The 22,670-nt window shown below is 45.0% G+C and overlaps 1 protein-coding gene across 1 annotated transcript in view; it reads left to right on the forward strand.

Annotated features, from left to right (window-relative positions):
* HID1 (HID1 domain containing) overlaps window positions 1-22,670 on the forward strand; it is a 220,717-nt gene that overhangs the window by 128,486 nt on the left and 69,561 nt on the right. Inside the window, exons 8-11 of the mRNA XM_086930796.1 lie at window positions 2,637-2,693; window positions 18,368-18,508; window positions 18,836-18,926; window positions 19,507-19,658. Of these exons, the coding sequence (XP_086786922.1) occupies window positions 2,637-2,693; window positions 18,368-18,508; window positions 18,836-18,926; window positions 19,507-19,658 (441 nt within the window). The remainder of the gene's footprint in view (window positions 1-2,636; window positions 2,694-18,367; window positions 18,509-18,835; window positions 18,927-19,506; window positions 19,659-22,670) is intronic.

Consider the following 22,670-nt stretch of genomic DNA (forward strand, 5'->3'; position numbering starts at 1 on the left):
TCCTTTTGGGGAACCCCACATGGGTAAAGATCCCCATCAGATATCTGATTACCAGAGGTACAGTCACTGTCCGCAGAGGGATGCCTTTGGGTAGCGTGTAGCATAGTCCATTAGGACCAGGATAAACCTATTGCATAGGGCTGTCCTGGGGTCCAAGGGACTGATGATGGAGCCCTCCCTTGCAAAGGGGGTGCCAGCAACGTGTGGGGGTCAGGGAAGCTGTGTCCTTTTTATCTGACTTCCCAATGGTCTGCCAGGTGGAACTGGTCCTGCAGAATGTATTCGAGTCTGTCCTCGTTCTGGGCCAATAGATGAGAGAGACAGGCCTAGCGAAGGTCTTGTCTTGCCCCAAATGTCCTGACGGGTATGTTGTGAGCCAAACCTAGTAGGAAGGTTTGTTAGCACTGAGGTTCCACAACACACAGGCTGCTCCAGTACCTGGAACCATAGGCTCACTGTAGAGGAGATCATTCTCCCAATGGATTAGTTGATCCCAGAAGCTTCTCCTGCTGCATGGGTTGAGGCCCGCCGCCTCAAGCCATCAAGGGTGGGACGCTCTCTCTGCTCCAGATACCTTTGAGTCCCTACCTGGGCAGCTATGGACCCTGTGGTTATACAGACCCACTCAGGCAATCCCGTCATCTCCAAGTGAAACCTGAGCCCTACCCCCCCTCCAGGTAGTGTGCTGAAGGCCGTTGACTAACAGACAATCTACAGGAATGGCAGGCAACTTTCAGAGAACTGGAGATCTCCCCCCTCCCCCATGCCACTCATAGGGAACCAGAGCCACCGGTAAATGGCTCTCATGATTTTTGGCAACTATGACTTTGTGGAATGTGTCTGGATGGATCTGTTCTGCTGACACCAACTTACAATCGACTGTCATGTTGCTGGCTCCTGTATCACGTATAGCCTCCACCCGTTGCCCATTAATTGTGACGTACTGCCTATACTTGTAAGTTTTGAAATGCATGTGGCCACTAGGCACCATTTCTCTATCCTCTAGGGAAACTACTGCCATCTCTGTCTGTCCCCCCTCCAAACTGACGGGCTCTATCTCCTCCACAAGCGCTACTCTCACCAAGCCTGGTGTCTGCCCACCAGTGGGGGGCTGTGCCCTCTTGGGACATTTGGAGTCACCCTTATGTGTCCATATTTGTAGCACTCAGCACATTGGGGTACAAAACTCCCTGTCTTCTGGTCAAAGAAAGCATTCCTTTTTTCGGATCACACTGGGGCTGATTAGCACTATCCTTTTGGTAATTATTTTGGGGGCCTTTTGAGTACTCCTTATTTTTAGGCGTTTCTCCCCCTTCTTTCTTCTGGTGGGAATCTTGTCCACCTTTGTGAGAGCTCCCCCCAGATACCTTTTTGGACACTGGTGCTAGCCCAGAGGTCCGCCTCCACAGCAAGCTTCCAGGGGTCAGATAGCTTACTGTCAACAAGGTGCCTGTGCAACTCTGCAAAACAAATGCTGAGCATGTGTTCTCTCATAATCACATTGTAAAACCCATCATACTCATTTGCTTTTCTGTCCTTCATCAAGCCACTGGAGTGATCAATACATTCTACCCAGAACTGGTTGGGGAGCTTCTGGCTGTCCCTAAATCTTTCGCAATACTTCTTGGGAGTCAGCCCAAATTTTGCAAGTAAGATGGTTTTCGTGGGAGTGTATTGGGTTTGGTCCCCAACCTCAAAGGTTGGAAGTGTGGTTAGAAGTGAGTTCCTTATCAGTGTAGGCATGCGTTTCCACAGATCCGACCCCCTGTGCTCCTTTATTTGTATAACTTGATCATACTTGTTAATTGTTAATAGGACTGTTTTATATTATATTTATTTATTACTTGGTTTTATGATATTTTTGGGGTAAAGGTTTTCATACTTAAGGTACAACATAATTCATTCTTAGTGTGTATTGCACCCCTTTTGTCAATAAAGGGGAAAGACGTGTTATGTATGGGCATGTGCTAATGTTAGAGGTGGGACACCGTACTTGGTGTTATAACCTGCATGTCATTGTCACCTTCTGGACGTTCTTCAATGTTGCGAGAACAGACACTAGAGACTGATCAGACAGGATGTGTAGGCAAGGTCTTCCAGACTACTCCTCTCACGTGTGTTGCTGATTTAATAAATACGTGTTACTTATTTCATTTGTGCGGGGTCATCCTTACAACACTCTTTACCATTGTTACACAACCTCCCTTTACAGCTGTAATTTTTTGTTTCTGTCTTCACCCCAATATTCCTCTTGCTTTCCCTCCATCCTTGTCTTAATGTTTATCTAATATATGAACTACCATGCTCCTGAGAGGTAAGAGATGTTTTGGGTACTGTTGCTACAGAACCTGTTCTGTGTGCTTCATTGAGGTTTAACACCTATGACTAGACAAAAGTCAAAAGAGTTGACTTAGCACTGGGCTCATAGGTAAGCGTTGTTTTAGATAAATGGGTTGCCTTCTATACTTGAGTCACCCTACCAGGCATGTGCAGTGTTGTCTTACAGCTTTCTGATGCAGTGTTCGGTCGTGCCACTAGGTGTCAGGGTACCCACACATTTGGTAGCAGGAGAGAGACTACAGTTTAAGAGCCTCAGAAGTACCATACATTTAAAAGTATTTTTCTTTGCTCTGCAGCCTCCAGGACCAGACAACCTGTTTGTGAATTACCTATCCCGGATCCATCGTGAAGAGGTAAGAGACGACCCCTTCCGTAAGTTTAATGTGCATGTAATTACTACCAGCCTTTGTGCAACTAGTCTCTTTGATTCGTTTTTCCCAGTCAGTGTGTTAGTCCTCCCTCTCTCTAATTTTTAGCGGCAATAGTACCCTTCTTCCTCTGCACACCAGGCTTCATATGCATTATGTAAATTCTGAATTGCATGGGTTGTGGAATAATTACTTCAGGTTGCACATATCACACAAGGTAATTACCTCACATCCAGATTATTCCCCAGACCTATTTTGCCAATGAAAAACTTGGTGAAGCTGTCTGCGTGTAAATGATTGGAAAAAAAGCAAAAATGCAGTAATTGGTGTAGAAAACACTGGTACGATCATAAACTCCAGGCAGAATACCCATCACGGTCAAGGAATATCTGCTCACAGAAGTAATGTACTGATGCAAAGAAGCATGCAAAGGCACACACAAGGAAAGAACAGATCCAAACAGGGTAAAGCCCAGGATAGAGAAGGCAAAGCAACCCTAAACAAACCGGGCACAAAACCAATAATGGACAAACCACTGGGATTGTACATAGGTGAGAGTCCGAAATTCACATCAACAGGGAATGTCAGGGTTTTTGTGCAGGTTACTCTTACAGATAGTCACCCTGCAAACTCTGTAGAAAGGAGTCTGCAAAAGTGATTCTCTGTCTGGAACCAAGGTCACAAACATGGATTGCACTTACATACATGAGACAAGACCTTGAGTCCAGCAGGAGACAGTGGTGATACCTAAGAAAATAGAAATGTCTCACTGTCACAGTTAATGCATTTAAGATTACATGTAGCACAAGACAAAGGATTGGTCTGGAACTGCCACCTGGAAACCAGAAGCCAATCGGTATACAAAATCAGTACACTTATACACGGGTGAGGACAAAATAGAACACATAGGAGACACAAACTCAAGAGCAGTGCTCATAGCAAACACTAGAAAGGAAACTAAGAGCTATTGGAAATAGGAGCAGGGCATTCTAGGAGTAAATTGAGAACACACTGGCAAATTAAGCACAAGGACTCTAGGAACTGTATGAAGCAAGAGACAGGAGCTTCAAGGGAACTAGAGACTGCAAGAGTAACTCTGGGAATGGGAACATAAAAAGGAGGCCGAATCAATGAGACGGGGGTGAAAATGCAAGAGCTATGACAGAAGTAACCGAATAAGAAAAGTGGAAATAATAGTAGTAACATAGGGAACAAACTAGGAACAATTGGGGACTGTAGGGAAAAGTCAGATAAGGGAGTAAAGCAATTCAGGGCTGAGAGAAATCATCAGCAAGCCGAACAGGAATAAGATGCAGGCTTTCCTTGAAACAAGGCAGGAACTGGACATGAAAATAAGCAACACGAGGTCCGGTACACATAGGTTCAAACTTCAGGGCACAAACAAGGAGCCTCAGTCAATGACAGCTTATAAATAGTTCCAAGCAGCAGCAGACCCAGGGTGGAGTCGCATGACTGGCCTACACAATACTATTTCTGTTGTGTGCCATTCCAATCTCACAAGTTCTGGAGGAAAGAATCCAGTGCTAAGGAACTGCAGTACTACTATCACAATGGACAGCAATAAACAGTGCATGCTTGACAGAACATTCTGGGATCAGTAATCCATGGAAGCAAATATAGGGTTTCCAGTATGTCAAAGACTGAAATGGTAAACAGGCAGAAGTCATACAGGGACTGCAGTTGGTCCATGCACAGCGTCCCTCAAAGGCAGAACGTATTTCTCAGCCCTACCTGCAGAACTCTTATTATACCCCATGCCAAGAAAACAGTATTTACCGGATGCAGCAGTTGTCATCCATTTAATGCAGAACTCGTGTGTAAGGCCCTAAGTCGGTTATCTGATGTTTCTGTAACATGTATGCTCATACTTACTGTAAATCTACTCGCCTCTACATGCCAGACTTCAGCAGCATCTGTGCTTGTACTTCCTTCATGTTGGCAAGACATCTGCACCATCTGTGCTTGTACTCACCGTATATCTGCCCGCATCTGCATACCAGACTTCTGTACTATCTGTGCTTGTACTCACTATGTCTTCAGAACTAGTGTTACTCTGCAAGCCAAGCTGCTGCTGCTTCTGTGTTTACACTCACAATATGTCTGTCCTCCTCTGCATGCCAGACTTCTGCAGCAACTGTGTCTATTCTAACTGTCTCAATTCCTGCCTGTGCCTTCCAGGCTTCTCTGACACCTCTGCATGGCCGGCATTTGCTACATCTTTGCTTGTACTCGCCATATAAGTATGCCCACCTTGGCATGTAAGGTCTCTGCCGCATCTGTTCTTGTATTCTCCATAAGTGTGTCTACCTTTGCATGCCAGGCCTCCGCGTATATCTGACTGTGCTCACGAGAGTCACTTAAACCTAAGGGAAGCGAAATCCAGCAGACCAAGACTTGGTGGTGTTGGGTTAGATAGAGTCTCAGAAAGCAATAAACCATCCAATGAAAATTAATAAATCAGTGTCCAGCCACTGCTTTGTCTTGCAAAAGAGAAAGCATCTTACTGCTCACATTCAGTGCAGTACAACGTTAAATGAGGGCATGAAATTATCACTTTTGGGGGAGTTACTGGGGGGGGGGGGGGAATGAATAGTGTCTACAGGGAGGCCGAACTGTCGGCAGGGAGGCCGAACTGGTCTTTACTGATGCTAGCAAACGCTGACACCCTTTAAAGAATGGATTCCCCTTTTTGGTTATTTTGGTCTCTTATGTCCGTTAAGTTCTAGTACAGCAGGCAGTGCTGACCGCTTTCGATGTTCGGCGATGTCAATGATGCCCCTTCGGATGGTGTGTGCTCAGCACAGCTCACCTAGCGGGGATTAGGGTTTGCTGCCCTGACCCTGCTGACATGGTAGACTCTTGGACTTGCGGAAGTCGGTTACAGTAAGCAATGGCAGCACCAGTTCCAAAAGGAAAATGTTACCCCTGGGTTGCTTTGTTCTTGGCTTGGCTTGGTGGATGTTGACACTGGGTTTCTTCCTCATAAACCAATCAGCAAAACAAGCTAGGTGTCCACTCCAGGTTGCAGTGGTAAGTATGTTGGCTTGGTTCAATCCGTCTCCGACAGAAAAAAAGAATAGTGTTGTAGCCAAAGCGAACAATAATATTTGTAAGGCCCCTGCTTGTTTGTCAGAAAGCTTGCCAAACTCAATTTATGGTCTGAAGGGTGCCTTCCAGTGCCATAAACTAAACTCTCTGAGATGGCAAGCCAATATAAGGAAAGTAGATTAGACGCCGGGTTATGCTTCCTCGTACTGTTCTTTGATTGAGCTTCTGCATTCTGGCTATCAGTAACCAGTGTGTTGCACTATTGGAGCTGTTCAAAATCAGCGTGTTTCCGTAGTCAAGATTAGCCCTTGCCGTTACAGACACAGAAGGCTTACACATTTACTATATGCCGTGTATAAAATGATCTTTAATGGAATTCCGTAATCTTTTAGAATTTTGAGCTCTAGAGCAGGTTCGAGTCTAGCAACTTGTTTTTATTCCATACTCTTTGCAGTGCAAAGAAGGGCAATAGGACTTTAAATGGCACTGTTTGATTTTAAGACAGGCCTTTCTGAAGAACACTTCTAAGTAGCTTTTTCAGTAAATCTTAGACTTCCTTTAACATGGAAACTATGTGACAAAGATTTACCTCTAAGATGCTTAGTTCCACATTAACAATTTAGCCTCACTGGTTTGTCCACTTCATAGCAGGATCAAATCATTACCATCTCAGATTTCTTTATTTAGGATTCGACTTGTGAAATCTATGATATTCCCCAAAATAATGGTGGCAGGGACCTCTCGTTTGAGAAATACAGGGCATCCACATCTATCTCTGTCTGGACAACGGGCTTTTTCACATCTATAATTTAAACCTCACATTCAAATGATCCCCGAGAACTTATCTCACCTCCTTCTGTTGCTCACTTACATGAACTCAAGCTTGTGGCTGACATTGAGTCTGAAGTTCAAGAGACACTCCTGGATGCAAAATTGGGCGAAGCCTTTCCACAGTCAGAAAATGCTCAAGCTCTAAAAACTATGATGTGTTCCTCAAAGGAAAACTTCTGACAGCTGGATGTCCCAGAGGTTATTGTGTCTCGCAGTCTCTTCTACTTTAATGATGCCCTCATCCAGACCATGTATTGGACTGACTTTAATACACCTGACATCTGATATGGAGCAGCAGGAGGACAGTAATTCTTTAATGATTCAATTCCTTATTGAAGATGAACCTGCTCTGGGGAGGCAGGAGACTTAAACTTAAAATAAGAAGTTATTTTCAGCAAATGCGACATCAAACATTTCTTTATGTAGACTTTGCAAATTAATATTGAAAGACCCAGGGGTCAGATGCAAATGGAAGGCCTTTGGTCTCCTCAGGAGGCAATATTTGACATCCATATTCAGAAATGCTGAATTGTCTTTTGGGAATCTTTGATTGGACGAGTCCTGATTTAGAATAGTATAACACCAATGTTCTAGATCAATAAGCAAGGGGAACACATTTGTGAGTGTTCTAATAGATTACAGTTGAAACTTGCTCTTTGAATTACAAGAATGAGATTTTCCTTACAGCAATATAACTTGCAGAGAAGACACAAATATCTATCTCCTTCCCTGCAAGCCCTTATTTAGCAGCAGAAGGCCAAATGCTTAATTCCCTCAGCCACTGGATGATTTTGAACTATTTTTGTACAACCTTGCAAAACATTATTCTAACCCACCTTGATAATTCCGAGCACCTAGTGCTATCCTCCCTCTTCACTAGAAACTGCTGAGTCTGCTTTGATAGTCACATTTAATTCCCAAATCATCTCCACAACTGCAGTTGATACCATCTGAACCTCATTTTACTCAATTCATTATAAACCCCCTAGTCCTGAGCAACCTTGACCATTGCAGCATGCTTTTACTAGCTCTCCCACATCATCTTCCCCCTTGACAAAGACAAAAGCGTTGCCACTCGGGTACTGGTGACCAAATTAGGCTTGTAGATTGAGTGGGCGAGTTCTAATCACAGGACCTTTTGAAAGAGAGTCTGTGATAATTATAAGTGCTAGAAAATCTTCTACTAGAAAGTGATAAAGAAGAAATGCCTCTGCTTTTGTTACTCTTATTCCCTGAAAGAGATAGATATCCACTAACTTGTTAAGCATACATCATTTGCTAAGTTGGGTATCAATATTTATTCCTGAGTGACTCATCTTACGCTTCGGTTGAACTCATGTTGATACAGAATGAAGTTGCAAAACATTTTGAAGACCTTTTGAGACTATTTTTGCATGTCAGGAGATGACCTGAATGTGATACTTGGATTTTAGTTGGAAGTTTTAATGCAGTCCCTAAGAAACTGTTCATGTATTCTAAAAATGAATAAACAGAAACCATTTTTGCAGCAATTACTTTATCTCTGTAGGACATGTGAGCTTCGGCTGAAGAGCCAGATACTATCACGAGGGTCAGAGTCATCCTATGTACTTATAATTCCTTAGTTCTGACGGTAAAGTCAGATTTCCATCTATATATCTAGTCCTTTCTCTCACTCCTTCCACTGACATGAAAAACTCCTCATAATGTGGATGTATTTGGAGCCTTGCTTTATTATCTGGAGAAAACTAGACTAATGTAGTTTTATCGCCTAAGGGGGTCTCTAATCTGACAGTATGAGACTGAGATTTCTCCTGCAAAAAAATATCCGCAAGATTTATTTCTGTTTTATGGTGTCCTTACAGTCAATCAGGTCTAAATCAACTCCCATAGCACCCCAGAGACATGCTCATCTCGAAATTATATGTATAGTAGCTGTAATGTCTTGTGAGTTAGAGATGACTGGATCCTTTTGGTTCCTGACGGACTTCGTAGAACAGTGACATAAATGTGTCATAGAATTCATGATATAGAATGTTCAGTTCACAGTTACACAATGATGAATAAAGATGTGTAATACCAAGCTTCGTGTGTGGCATGATCATTTACAAGTACCCAGGTTGGGGTAGGACGCTACAACTTGCAACGAGATAGAGGATTATGTAAACCCCGCAACCCAAAGAACTGAGAGAGCTCTCCCGGGGAGTTTGCAGTGGTCCAGTAAACTGCCTGTGTGTGCCACATGTGCCTCATTCGAAGTGAACATCGATGTTTGGCATATGTGGAGTCAAGGCAACACTCCAGCAAGTGCCAGGCCTGCGAAGAAAGTAAAGGCTTTACAGAAAGTGTTTGTCATCATCTAGAAAGTTGCTAATCAGTCGGCACAAGAGGTACTGCACCACAATGCAACACTGGATCGTCATTCATACAGTACGATAACTCTAAAGGCAGAGACAAAAAAGTACTGAGAAGCGTTACAGGCTGTGCTAGCCGAGTGGAGAAAGGGCTAACATCAGAGACATTTCTAACATCAAGAAACGCTCAAGGTAGTGACAACCTGGTACGGAAAGTGTAGTGAGCGGCAACAGCGAGGTGCAAGAGAACAATGTTAGCAAAAGCAGGTGAATGCAAAGTAACACTAAAGCAGTAGATACCCAATTCATTGCAAAGAGGTGAGAAGGGTGAAGAACATATGCATAAAACAAAGCCGCTACTCACCGTCAAAGAGGAAGACTGTGCTTTACAGCCGGAGAGTAGAGCGACGACCTAAATGTCAGGATGCGGCTAGTGCATGGCGAGGGTGCCGGTACAAGTGGACAGCAGATGCTACCGGAGTAAGCTCTGCTCCCGAAGCAGAAGTTCCACACGTTATGATGTTGCTGCATTCCTAAAACCACAGCTTCGCTTTAACAGTGCCAAACTACAAAATATTGGTGACAGATGGACTACCCGGATCAAAACTTTCGATTGTTTCATTGATGCACTTCAAAAAGCAAATGACAAAAAGACCATTAAATACCTGAAGAATTTGGCAGGTGACAGAGTAGAAAAAGTGATAAGTAAAATACCACAAGGTGATGAAGTCAAATCAAAAAAGCGTTAAACACCAAGTTCAACCCAATGCTGAATGTCGACTATGAAAGGTACATTTTCAGTCTGGAAAGGCGGAGAGCTGGTGAAACAATGGATGAGTTTGTAGAAAGACTTGATTCACTCATAAAGCAATGCACGTTCAATGACTTTAACCATGAAGAGGCTATGCTTCTCAGAGTAAAAGATAGTTGGCTCCCTGATTCCTTCAGATGCTGAATGCTGAGAGACACTCAGCTAGGAGCGAGTACTCATGGCTGCCAGAACAGAGGAGAGAGCTGACAGACCGGCATCCAACATAGAGACAGGAATGGCCCAAAATGAATCTATCTTGACTGTGATAAGTAAGTCGAAACACAAGTCAAAAGGCCATAAAGTGATATCTCCAAAGAAAAAGAAGTTGTGTTTCCGAAGTGTATTTTCCTTTCCACATGAGGGAAGATGTCCGCCATTGGAAAGTATGCAAAGGCTGCAGGGAAGAGAACAATGTTGTAACAGTCTGCAAAGCAAGGGGAAGATCAAGTGTGTCACATTAAGAAAACAAACTGTAGGAAAGGCCAAATGCGCCCAGTCGAGAAAACAAAATGGATGCCAGAAAGTTCCAGACGTGACGTTCTATGCACGCCCACATGGTCAAGCAGCAACGTCAGGTGAGTCAAGTAAAAACGGAACTATGCCAATTGCCGTCAAATTCTTCGCCTAAAAGTTTGGCACCGTCATTGTTGAGCAACAATGAGGAAGATCTGTGTGCGATGTCAATGTTGGCTGCCGGATAACGTGCACATGTAGGATTAGCTTCTTGCAAGGAAGAATGCCGGTAAAAGATAGCCTGAGAAGTGAAAGTGTGAAACTCATTTGGACACTGTCCCAAGATCACAATGAAAGTGAATGGATGCTCCATGCCTTTTATCACAGACAGTGAAGCAGCGTCGATAAACAATATGCTGGTGGGGAAGTACAAATAACTATCTCCAGTGCCCTGTTTAACTTCCTAGAAAAAAAGTGTATATGTGGGCTGCTTTGAAACCACTGCAAAGTCAAGGTTCATTCATATCCTCCGCGAAGCATAGAAATGTGAAAGTACAAGCACCAATTCAAGTCTTGTCAGGCACTTCTTCGAACGCATCTTTACTCAGTTGCAGTACTGCTGCTGACATGGGGCTGATTTCTGTGAACTACATTGTCAGTGTCTATCATGAGATAGTGAATCCGTTTCTTTCTTTGTTTCATGGGTTTGGAAGGTTTAAGACCATAAATGTGCAACTTCACATAAATGAGGACATTCGTCCTGTTGCTCAATGACATTGTCGAGTTGCATTCCATTTATAGGAGGCTGTTGAGAAAGAACTGGATACCTTATTAAATCATTACATCATTGAGCGAACCATTAGTCCGACACCATTGGTATCAACCATAGTGGTAGTCCCAAAAATGGAAAGTGAAGGAGCTGTAGGCATCTGTGTTGATATGTGCCAAGCTAACAAGGCGATTCAAAGAGAACGACATTCAGGTCTGCATATTGCTGACGTGATTACGCAGCTGAATGGAGATCAAGTCTTTTCCTGCCTTGATATGAACAAAGGATATACCCAGCTCGAACTGGAAGAGAATTGCAGGTACACTACTACCTTTTTAGGTCGAGGACCAAAAGGCTGCGCTTGCGCAGTCTGGGGTCGGAGAATTAATGTCCCTTAGTAGCGCTTTGGAACCCGCCTCCCTGCCCTGTCTCTACTCCATTGGTTGGCTTCCTAAACGGAGGCCAGCCATTGGAGGAGAGAGCCGTCACTCCGATTTAGCCTCGTCTCTTTCGGATTCGGGGGCGTACATTTTGCTGTTCTTTCGCCAGTGACGTCATCCGTCACTCAAAACAACAAATACACGCCCCCGAATCCGAAAATGTTTCGAGCTTTGCGGCCGCCATTTTGCTGTTCGTTAAAGATGAGGTAGGTCGCCTGCTCCCGCTGTCCTCGTTCCCGCCCCCTCCCGCTGTTTGCTGCTCCCGCTGTCCTCGTTCCCGCCCCCTCCCGCTGTTCGCTGCTCCCGCTGTCCTCGTTCCCGCCCCCTCCCGCTGTTCGTGGCTCCCGCTGTCCCCGTTCTTGCCCCCTCCCTTATTCTACAATAACAAGCAAAGTATTATTGAAAATTCCAATGCAAATCCATATATCTGCGACTGGCCTTGTTTAGAACGTCACAGCGTGAACTAGTAGCAAGTGTTTTCTCTTGCACTGTCCCGGTGCGCCACGGCTTGTCCTCGGGCAATGCCAACCGCAGTTAACAAAAGCAGCAATGACAGCAGCGCCTGAGCCCGGCCGCCCTGAGCCAGGGTCCCCCTTCCCATGCTCACCGCGTCCTTTCAAGAAGTTCAGTAACTTGCCAAAGTCCTGCAAGGCGCGCAGACTCCACCTGTGTGCAGCGCGCCCCGCCTCTCCGAGGTGTTCCCCCTCCTAATCCTGGCTGCGGGCGACCATGCTTGTTCAAGCCCCCTAGCACTGCGCTGCGCCCAGCGCCTGTCCGGCAGGTTATAAGTGCCGGAGTCCCAGTCAGGGGTAGTCATCAGCCGGGCGGAGCCCGCCGCGGGATTGGTGCGCAGCTCGGTGAGGACGGGAGCGCTGCTGGAAGGACAAGCGCTGCTGGATCGCTCGGAAGGGGAGTGTGGTGGGGGGTGAAGGTTACTGACCACTGCGGAGTAGAGGGGCCAAGGGTGGGTCATGCGAGCCGGGAAGGGGTTTTTTAAAATGTGAAAGGAAACACTCACAACTTGGTGGGAGGCGCGCAGGTGGACGCGTGCGGGCCGGTGACTGTGGGACATGGGGAACCTGCTGTTCTCAGGTAAATCCACACAGTGCACATACCGACCTCTCGTGCAGCGACAGCAAGAGCAGGTCGCAAAAATGGTGCTTCCACCCGCTTACATTTTACAGCCTACGCAATCTGAGCCCCATGCAAGTGTGCGCTCAAATACCTTTAGTAAATTCATTTACTGCCCTTCACCCCTCCCTCCCCCGCCACATTCCTCTGGTGGCTGCGGGGCCTCGGGCGGCACAGACCAGGAGCTCAGGTGAGAGGCCCCTTTCTTTCTTCTTTTAACAACTTCTTTCTTCCTTTGCCCCCCCTGCCCCCACTCCCTTCATGGAGCTTCCGTCGCCCCCTCCGTAGCCGCCCCCATGTCTGCTCCCTTTATCGGCTGCAGGTCTCGTCTTCTTTCTGCCGTGTGGGCACTTAGGAGCACCAATATGCCTCCCGAAAGGTCACGGAGGTGCAGGCTCACTCTCCCCTTGGAACCCTAAGTTGGGCACACAATAAATTCACATCAGAGTTATCCTCCCGCTGCCCTCAGTTCCCAGACCTGGGAAACCCTTCGCCCTACCCTCGGGAGAGGCTGCTGGAGACACTGCCTCCCTGCTGGACGTGGCCTGGCAGACCTGAACCAGCACAGCCCCGGCTCGGCGGGGGGAGGGGAGCCCGGCAGACCGATGCGACCTACCGTGACCGGCTCAGGGCACCCAGAAGGACTCAACACCAAGCATAGAAGGGACTGGAGCGACCCGGAGATGCCACAGAAGAAGCAGAAGTGCCCCAGGCTGCGGCAAGGTGTTTGGCAAGTCCTCACATCTAAAGGCTCATCTGAGGATGCACACAGGTCAGTCCCGGCACAGCCCCCTGGATGTGCTTGCTTCCCTGCCCCCTCGCTGTGCTTGCTTCCCTGCCCCCTCGCTGTGCTTGCTTCCCTGCCCCCTCACTGTGCTTGCTTCCCTGCCCCTTGCTGTGCTTGCTTCCCTGCCCCCTCGCTGTGCTTGCTTCCCTGCCCCCTCGCTGTGTTTGCTTCCCTGCCCCTTCGCTGTTCTTGCTCTCCTGTGTGTGTGTGTGTGGCTCTGGGTGTGTGTGTGTGTGTGTGTGGCTCTGAGTGTGTGTGTGTGGCTCTGGGTGTGTGTGTGTGGCTCTGGGTGTGTGTGTGTGGCTCTGTGTGTGTGTGTGTGTGTGTGGCTCTGTGTGTGTGTGTGTGTGTGGCTCTGGGTGTGTGTGTGTGGCTCTGGGTGTGTGTGTGTGGCTCTGGGTGTGTGTGTGTGGCTCTGGGTGTGTGTGTGTGGCTCTGGATGTGTGTGTGTGGCTCTGGATGTGTGTGTGTGGCTCTGGGTGTGTGTGTGTGTGTGGTTCTGGGTGTGTGTGTGTGTGGCTCTGGGTGTGTGTGTGGGGCTCTGGGTGTGTGTGGGGCTCTGGGTGTGTGTGAGGCTCTGGGTGTGTGTGTGTGGCTGGGTGTGTGTGTGGCTGTGTTGCTGTGTGTGGGGCTCTGTGTGTGGGGGGGGCTCTGTGTGGTGTGTGAGGGGGGGGGCTCTGTGTGTGTGTGTGTTTGTGTGTGGGGCTCTGTGTGAGTGGCTCTGTGTGTGTGGGTGGGTGGCTTTGTGTGTGTGGCTCTGTGTGTGTGGGTGGGTGGTTTTGTGTGTGTGGCTCTGTGTGGGTGTAAATGCAATAGGTCCTGCATTTGTGAGCGATTACGCTATTGGCAATGTAAATGACAATGCCATTTATTTATGATTTAAAAAAAGTCATGAGCAATGCCAATAGCTCTACCTTTAATAATGCCAAGACCATTGCATTGTAAATGCTTGTTAACTCATGTTGGCTTGTTTCAATCTAAAAGGCTGAGTTTTGGAATATCATCATCTGTTGAACGTTTCTTTCATTTGTCGCATAATACAGCCAGTCACAAATGCTTTCATTTACAGTGATGACATGCTAGTTTTTAGGGCCACACAAAAGGAACATGATAAAGCTCTGACACAAATGCGTCGTATACTTGCTGAAGCAGGTCTCACTTTAAATGCGGCAAAATGTGAGTTCATCAAACCAAAAGTTCTTTGCCCATGTCTTTTCTGATGGGTGAATGACTCAAGACCTGAACGAAGTACAAGCCTTGTCATCTATGTCTCCCCCGCAGGATGTAGCCATGCTGAGGTCCTTCCTTGGTATGGTCAGTTAATGCTCAAGGTATATAATTGACTTTGCCATTGTATGTGCCCCATTGAGAGACCTAACAAAATGAAATGCCTCATTTAAATGGTCAAGTGAATGTGAACAAAGTTTCAAGAAAATAAAGTATGCTAATGAGATCACCACCAAAATGGTATACTTTGATCCTTAATTGCAGGCGGAGGTGGTTGTTAATGCAAGCCCAATGGAGTTGGGTGCCATCCTTGCCCAGCACACTGGACATCCCAAAGCCCTGAGATGCTTTGTGGCTTATGCTAGTCGAAGATTGTCAATGACAGAACATTCTTTCTCACAACCCGAAAAAGAAAGCCTAGCTGTAGTGTGCGCTGGTGAACATTTTCACGTGTTCTGGATAGAAAACATTTACAGCTGTCACTGATCACCAAGCATTGCTCACCATTTTTGGCAATCATAAAGCCAAGATGCTCCCTTGCATTGAGAGGGGGGGGTTGTGATTACAGGTGTATGATTTAACGATTGTGCATCGTCAGGAAAAGATCAAAACTCTTCTGACTACTTCTCACTTGTGCCAATACTGTGTCATGGCACTACTTCTAAAGCAGTTGATACCTATGTTAAGTTCATTGTGAAATCCAATATCCCTGCTGCCATATCGGTAGAACAAATCATTGCTGCTACGTGCACTAACAAGGATTTCTTAATACTCAAAGACATTATTATACACCAATCATAGCAAATCCATATTCGACCTCTTCATGATGACCTTGAATACCAGGAATTCAAAAATGTGCAAGAGGAATTTCAGTTACTCCAGATGACATCATCTTATGAGGGTCGAGTATTGTCGTACCGGAGAGTCTGATACAGCAAGTTAGCGAGATGGCCCATGAGGACACCTTAGGCTTCTTGCCACGAAACAAGATTTATAGGACCGAGTGTGGTTGCTTCGTCTTGATACGAGTTGAAAAAGAGTTAAGGCATGCCATTTATGCAACTGTTTGTCATCTAAGACAACCCTAGCGCTGTTAAACATGTCAGATCTCCCAGAGCATGCATGGGAGAAGATTGCAATTGATTTCAATGGACCCCTTGATAATGGACATCATCTGCTAGTAATTCCCGTTTTCCATTGGTGGTGGTGATGTCGTTAATGACTCATGACAGAGTCATTAAAAGACTAGAAAGTATTTTTGCAACTTGGAGTGCTCCTTTGATTTTGAAATCAGACAGTGATCCGCCTTTCAGTAGTGGGTAATTACATTTTTTTTTCACTCATTTAAATATCAAGCATCAGAAGGGCACACCACTCTGGCCATAGGCGAATGGTGTGGTTGAGAGATTTATGAGTACCTTCAAGACGACCCTTCAGATCGTTGCACTGGAAAAGCTTGAATTCAAATCAGTTCTTCTGCTGGACGTAATGGTGCCATATCTCTTCCATGTTATTGCTGCATACAAATCATTCCAAATATAATTATCAAGTGTCTGGAATATGAAAATAAGAAATGTTACTCACTCTGATACTCCCTAAGACCCTTCATTCATACATCCCATGTTCATTCCTTTTGACTGCATCCATCATTTGTCACCACAGACAAAGTGGGGGAAAATTAAAGGCGCTAGATTAGGGCCTTACAAGGGGGGAGCTTTGCAGGGGTTGGAGCCAAAACACTTAAGACTTCTAAATGAAGTGGATGATGGTCTACGAATCCAGGAATTACTAAGGTAAGGAACCTTTTTATGTCTTGACTGTCATCTTAATGGCAGAACCACACATTTGTTCTAAGAGCCATTGAAAGCTGAGTGCTGCCTACACCATCCATTCATGTTGTTATAGTACACAGCCATAGATTCTCCAGTTCACTTTTTACTCTCATTGTTGTGGACTTGATTTCACTATTTATCAGCGTTTTCTGGCCATGTAGTCATTGGCCCTGCCTAGGCCCTTTTCTGGTTTCTCTTTTTCTTCTTAAGTTTTCAGCTCAAAGGCCTATGAATTGGGTGTTGTGCCACATGCATCTTGCAGGAGCTAACAAGCACAATATGTCCTGTTTGGGGATCAGCAGTTTGTTGTATGCCTGATCCATGAGTGCTACTGCCATATACAAGTTTCTGTAAAATGTTTAGTTACTCATGCAGAGTAATGGTGGCCTCATTCTGCAAGAGACATTGAATTGATTTTTGCCAAGCAAAATTCAAGAACTAAATAAACACTTAGAAGTGTTGAGCTCCTCAACATTTAGTTAGACTTGAAACATCCTTTGAAGGGACCATCCTCTTCTCTTATGGAAATTACCCCATAAGTCACATCAGTGAGATGCAGGCCCCTTTTCTCCGTGATAGATCGCTTCTTAAAAGGCACCTCCCCTCTGCCCAAATGGCATTTACTGTATTGCATCTCAAGGAATAGATCTTTCTCCAGGCCTTGTTCCTACACCCTTCTATATGTGTTTTCGGTCCAATACTTAGTGAAGAACAGCAAAGTTAGGATTTCGCTATTGTGTACTTTTACAGTCATAGAGAACTTACTCTCTGACCAGTTCTTTGTCAACCCTCAAGAGATGTTAACATGGTCGCCTCCACGTCCACAATTGTCCAGTGGATCACCCTGTATATCCACAATGTTTCAAGGGTCATCATCTCCATGTGCAAAGATTCATCCTTCTTGTCCCAGTGTGACTGTGGTAGACTTTTCTAGATGTGACCCCATGAAGAACGCTATATGGCCTACTCCGCACTTCCTTCACTGGTTGTGTGCTAAATATGCATCATCCAGAAACATTATTTAAATCTGCCAAGAAGTACTCAATAGTTAACAAGACACTGGTGGCTTGATATTGCCTGTTCTCCTCCCTTTCTTCTGATGCTCATCTTGTTTGGAAGTCTGCTCAAATGAAGGTGAATAGGACAGAGCCACTACATAGGAGTTGAGTGAAGTTACTTTCATGGGGACTCCATTGCACTAAATCCAGGGTCTTTATCGATTCCGAATACCCTACTACCTGCCTGTCGGGCAATATTTTACACCCATAGGATCTTTTCATGACAGAAAGGGAAGTAGCCATGTGCTATGTGTTTATGTATGTATGTATGTATGTATGTATGTATGGAGCATATTGCACGTCATTAAAGAGCTGCCATTGCAAGTGTTCCAATGTATTTAATCCACTACTCTTGATTCTTGTGCCCTGACAAGGCAATAGACTTTCCCCTCTGCAGCGGTGTCACTGGTGCTTGTTAAGGCCACGTTAACAAACTGGCGCAATCTGAGAAACATAATCTACACTCGGGGAATTAAAGTTTCAATATTTGTGGTATAAAGACATAAACACCAGAACCAATTAGATAAGAGCGTTTTTCAACTTAAAAGGAAACTGCCCAATAATCACCTGATTGCTTACCAAATCACTCGAGTCGGATAGAGATTTACATTGTTGTTGGAAGAGTTTTGCATTTCCAATCATTGTGATGAATTTGATAACCTGTTGTGCATGGAAATACATTAATCCCAGCCTACAGAAAGAGGACTGGGTGAGGGCAACAATAAAGGTATGAATATAAGCTAGATTGCATTTAAAACCATTTTAGAGATTTACCCGATTTTGCAGGATTGTGTAGAGTGAACCATTGCTAGTGAACCATTCTCGTAGATGATGCATATTTGTCTTGTACTTACGTTGCCTCCCTAGCCCTGAGCACCAGGACTTGTACTTACCTTCTGCTTTACATTCCACCCTCAGGATTTCCAGTTCATCCTAAAGGGAGTTGCTCGCTTGTTGTCCAACCCCTTAACCCAGACTTACCTGCCAAACTCTGCAAAGAAGATACAGTTTCACCAGGAACTGCTGGTCCTTTTCTGGAAGCTCTGTGACTTCAACAAGGTACATGGGGCGGTAAAGAAAAATGGGTACAAAAAGTGTCTGTGAATATTGAGCTATTGGGCATTCGGGGGTAGATCTGAAGGCTAACTCTGGTCAGTCCTAGTATGACACAATTAAGGATATGAGCTATACCATAGCAAAATGGCTCCTAATGTTGTTAGTTTTCTCCTTGTGATGGTCGACCTTTGGCTGTGTCGTTCTAAACTGCGAAGGGGATAAATCTTTTATGCTGATTGAGCAAAGGAGGTTCTGGTGGGAGATTGAGGAACCCCCTTGCAGGCTCATTCATTGCTAAGCTCTGCCCCTGTCTCTCTTGGTCTCTTGCAGAAGTTCCTGTTCTTTGTGCTGAAGAGCAGTGATGTTCTGGATGTCCTTGTTCCAATTCTCTTCTTTCTGAATGATGCCCGTGCAGATCAGTGTAAGTTTCACATACTATAGGCCCATCTGGGGTTTGCACCTTATATGAGTGCATCCGTGGATAGAGAGATTATGTATAGCAAAACACTCCTGAAGGAATTATGTTTTTAATTAATTTAATTTTTGTTTTTTTGAGGTTGGTCAGTAAGGTCCAACCCACAGTAATATCAATAAATGAAGAAAATTATTTGCCAGGCAAGCTTAAATAAATAGGCGTACTCTTCTGCTTAAGTTTAGATGCATATACTGGTATATTTGGTGAAATATACAAAATATTTTGGCAACACTAACAGCAGCCAAATATAGAGTTATGTCAATATCACGTTTATTAAAAAAATACATTCAGTCATATACAGTTTATGTAGAGGGTCTCATCAATAAGAATAGACCAACTGGAGTACAAAATTCACTGAGCATTTTTTAACCAGTGACCTAGTTGCAGAGTCAGAATTATACCTAATTTCAAGAGACGTAAATGTAGTTTATCACTTCTAGACGTCCTTGAAACACTTTTCGGAGTAGGTGATTCTTGTTTATGTAAAGTTTGTTATTCGGTGTAATGTTTACCTATTGTTTTGCAGCACGTGTTGGTTTAATGCACATTGGGGTTTTCATCCTGCTGCTGCTGAGTGGGGAGCGGAACTTTGGGGTTCGGCTGAACAAGCCGTACTCTGTGCGTGTGCCGATGGACATCCCTGTCTTCACTGGCACTCATGCGGACCTGCTGATTGTGGTGAGTATGAGGGCTGCAATATAGGATCTTTGGTCAGACCCTGCCTGTAGGGCTACTGCTGTATCATTTGAAGAGGCTTAATGTACAGCGTTGGTTGTGGTGAGTTGTCTTTACTACTTGTATGAAGGATAGGCATCAAATGTACTGCTTGGAATTAAATGTGCACTTGTGTGTTTGCGAGCAATGAATATACCTATTTTGTACTCGGTCTTTCTGATTAGAATGAGAATATGTTGCAATGGGGTGCATGGCGTTAAAGGTTCCATTTGACTTGAGTGGAGCTATGCACTATTGTGAGATTAATTAAATTGTGGGATGTCTGCAACTACTTTAGGACTATGTGTAGTGGATGAATGGCATTTAAGAAGTCCTTTTCCTTTAGTCCAGCTGTGCTTTTTATCAGGAGGCTGGCCATGCAAGTTGTGGGGGTTAGCTTCCTCTTCCCTTTTTGCTTCCTGGATTTCTCTGGTTTGGATATCTTTGTCTGAGCTCTCATCCCCAGTAATTATACAAATGTAGCCTAAATTGTATATTTATGAGAAATGTATGCTTTATGTGCACTGCCAAATAGGACAATACTAGTTTAGTAGCTGCAGTTGCTGAAGTTAAAAACAAGGTAACGAGCAGAAGCAGGAATACGGAACTTGCAGGTATGAAGTGTGTGTGACATGGGTTTCAGCCAAGTAATTTCAAAGCCATGCAGCTGTCATCAAGGAGGGCGGGTGCCTCTTCTGTTGCTGGGATGCACTGGACTGAGCTGATCTGGTTGGATCCATGCTCGCAAATGAGAGCTTGAATGAGCATGTGAAAGAGGCATAGGGAATGTTGGCGCTCATATAGCGTGTTCAGATAGAGTGCATTAAATATTATAGGGCCCGATTCACAGAACTAACTTAAGACAAAATCCTAAACTTACTACCATTTTGGTATTCACTGAAGACTCTTCCTCATTTTGGTATTCACAAAAGGCACTTACTTATTTTGGTATTCACAGAAGGCACTTACTCATTGAGTAAGTAGCTGGGCTCCATACTCAAACTCACAGGGGTGTAACTTGAGTGGCTGTTAGGGATGTGTTTCAAGATGAAAGTGTTATGTGGTATGGCAGGAGTGCCTTACCATGCAATACTAGCACAGTACACAAAGATGAACCCCGGGTACTCTCTCAATACACCTTCTCTCAGACCTGGTAGAGTTTCAAAGAGCAGACAGGCTACTTAGAGGGACACATGTTAAGCATTTCACATCATCAACATGTACAATAAGTAACTGACACAACTCGAGAGAAATCCAACACCATTTTATAAAAATAGCTGTGATTTTTTAAATATCTTTTTAAACAGGAAAACGAAATCAATACGCACAGTATATTCGGGGTTATTAATCTTAAAGAATTAAATAAATCAGTGGTTTGCAATGTGAAACCCTTAATGATGCGGTCAATGAGAATGTTTTTGCAAACAGTTACTTAGAGGGTGAATTCAAAAGAACCCACTTGGAGTTAAGGTCTTGTGAGTCTCTAGACCAAGTAAGGAAATTCATTTTTGCATGATTAATAAAAATCATTGCAATCAAAAACATCTTCACAATCACATAATATATAAAAAAAAGAACTGTACTGCAAATGTTATTAACAATTGTACCAATACATTCATAAATATGTTATAAAATCAAAAATGGACTGGATCATGCAGTCTCTAGACCAGTTCAGGACACCTAGCACAATTTTACCTGGTTTGGGGGAGCAGGGTGCAGAGGTGAACTTTAGCTGTCGAACAGGGCTGTCAATCAGGCTTGCCGTGTTAGAAATTGTTACCTTAGCAAAAAGGTGCTTGCAGGGTGAGTTGAGCAAAACCCTTTGGTACTTAATCAAGGAGTCTCCAGGCAGATCTGATCTACCTGGCAAGGGGGACTCCGGTGCAGAGGTGATCTTGGCTATCCGTGGTGCTGAACTAAACCCGCGGCCAGAGGAGCTGGCAGGCGTGTCAAGAGATGATGAAAACAAATGCAAGATCTTCGCAATGGAGTCACAGAGGTGGTTGGTCATTCGTGCAGGTGAATCTCTTTTCTTGAAGCGTTGAGTTAAACAGGTTGTAGTTGAACTGACCACCAACAAGCCTCTGTACCTGCAAGCACTCAGGTTGAGGAAATCTTTGTCCAGAGGACCAGGGAAACGTTGTAGAAAGCTGAGCCTCGCTGAAGGATGGGATGACAGTTCTCAGAGGCCACCAGCTTTAGGACTTTGAGCAGCCATGCCTTACAGCTCAGGGAACAGAACGTCAGTGTTGTGGACTTAGCGGTTTGTGCCTGCCGACTTAAGGGGACTGGTTTCTCTCGCCCTAGGGAGTTCTTATGAAGTCTGGAGTTTACAGAGGGGTTCACTTTCATTTTGGAACTGGCCTCTTGCCTTGATCAAGTCGAAATCCAGTGAGTGCAGGGTGACTGCCACATTTGCAGAGCTTAGCACCTCTCTTCGTGCATGTCCTGCCTTATTGTGGAAAGGGTCTCTTCTTATCACGTCAAATCTAAGGTTCTGGTATCTGGGGTGCCCCTTAAATCCTGTACTTCGGGAGTGTTAGTGGGTGTGAGGAATAGTAGCCAATGGGCATCTAGCTCTGCTGCTAATCCACCCCAGTAGTGACCACATCCTGTGGGTGTATGTCACTAAAACTTACCAGAACCTTATTTCTAGCATAAATTGAAGACGGCCAAAACCATCCTCGACTGTACACCTCAGCTGCAATACCCTAGAAGTGTTGGCAGCCTTGAGGAGTTGGACACCTCCTGCACAGCTATTTTCCAGCCTGCCCACAAAAAACAGTGCCTGGGGCATGGGAAGGCTTTGTCCTCGAGTGGGGGACAAGTTCCTTTGTCCAGTTGAGCCAGTGAAGCCTACAAGGCTCACCCCCGCACCGGTTCGAGAACACTGGCTTAACTTGATGGGCACTGTCTAAAGTGCCACCTGGGTGCTTGCTGATTAAACCTTGAACCACCATTATGTCAGGGGTAAAA

This window comes from Lissotriton vulgaris, chromosome 7, assembly GCF_964263255.1.
Source record: "Lissotriton vulgaris chromosome 7, aLisVul1.2, whole genome shotgun sequence".
Classification (NCBI taxonomy): domain Eukaryota; kingdom Metazoa; phylum Chordata; class Amphibia; order Caudata; family Salamandridae; genus Lissotriton; species Lissotriton vulgaris.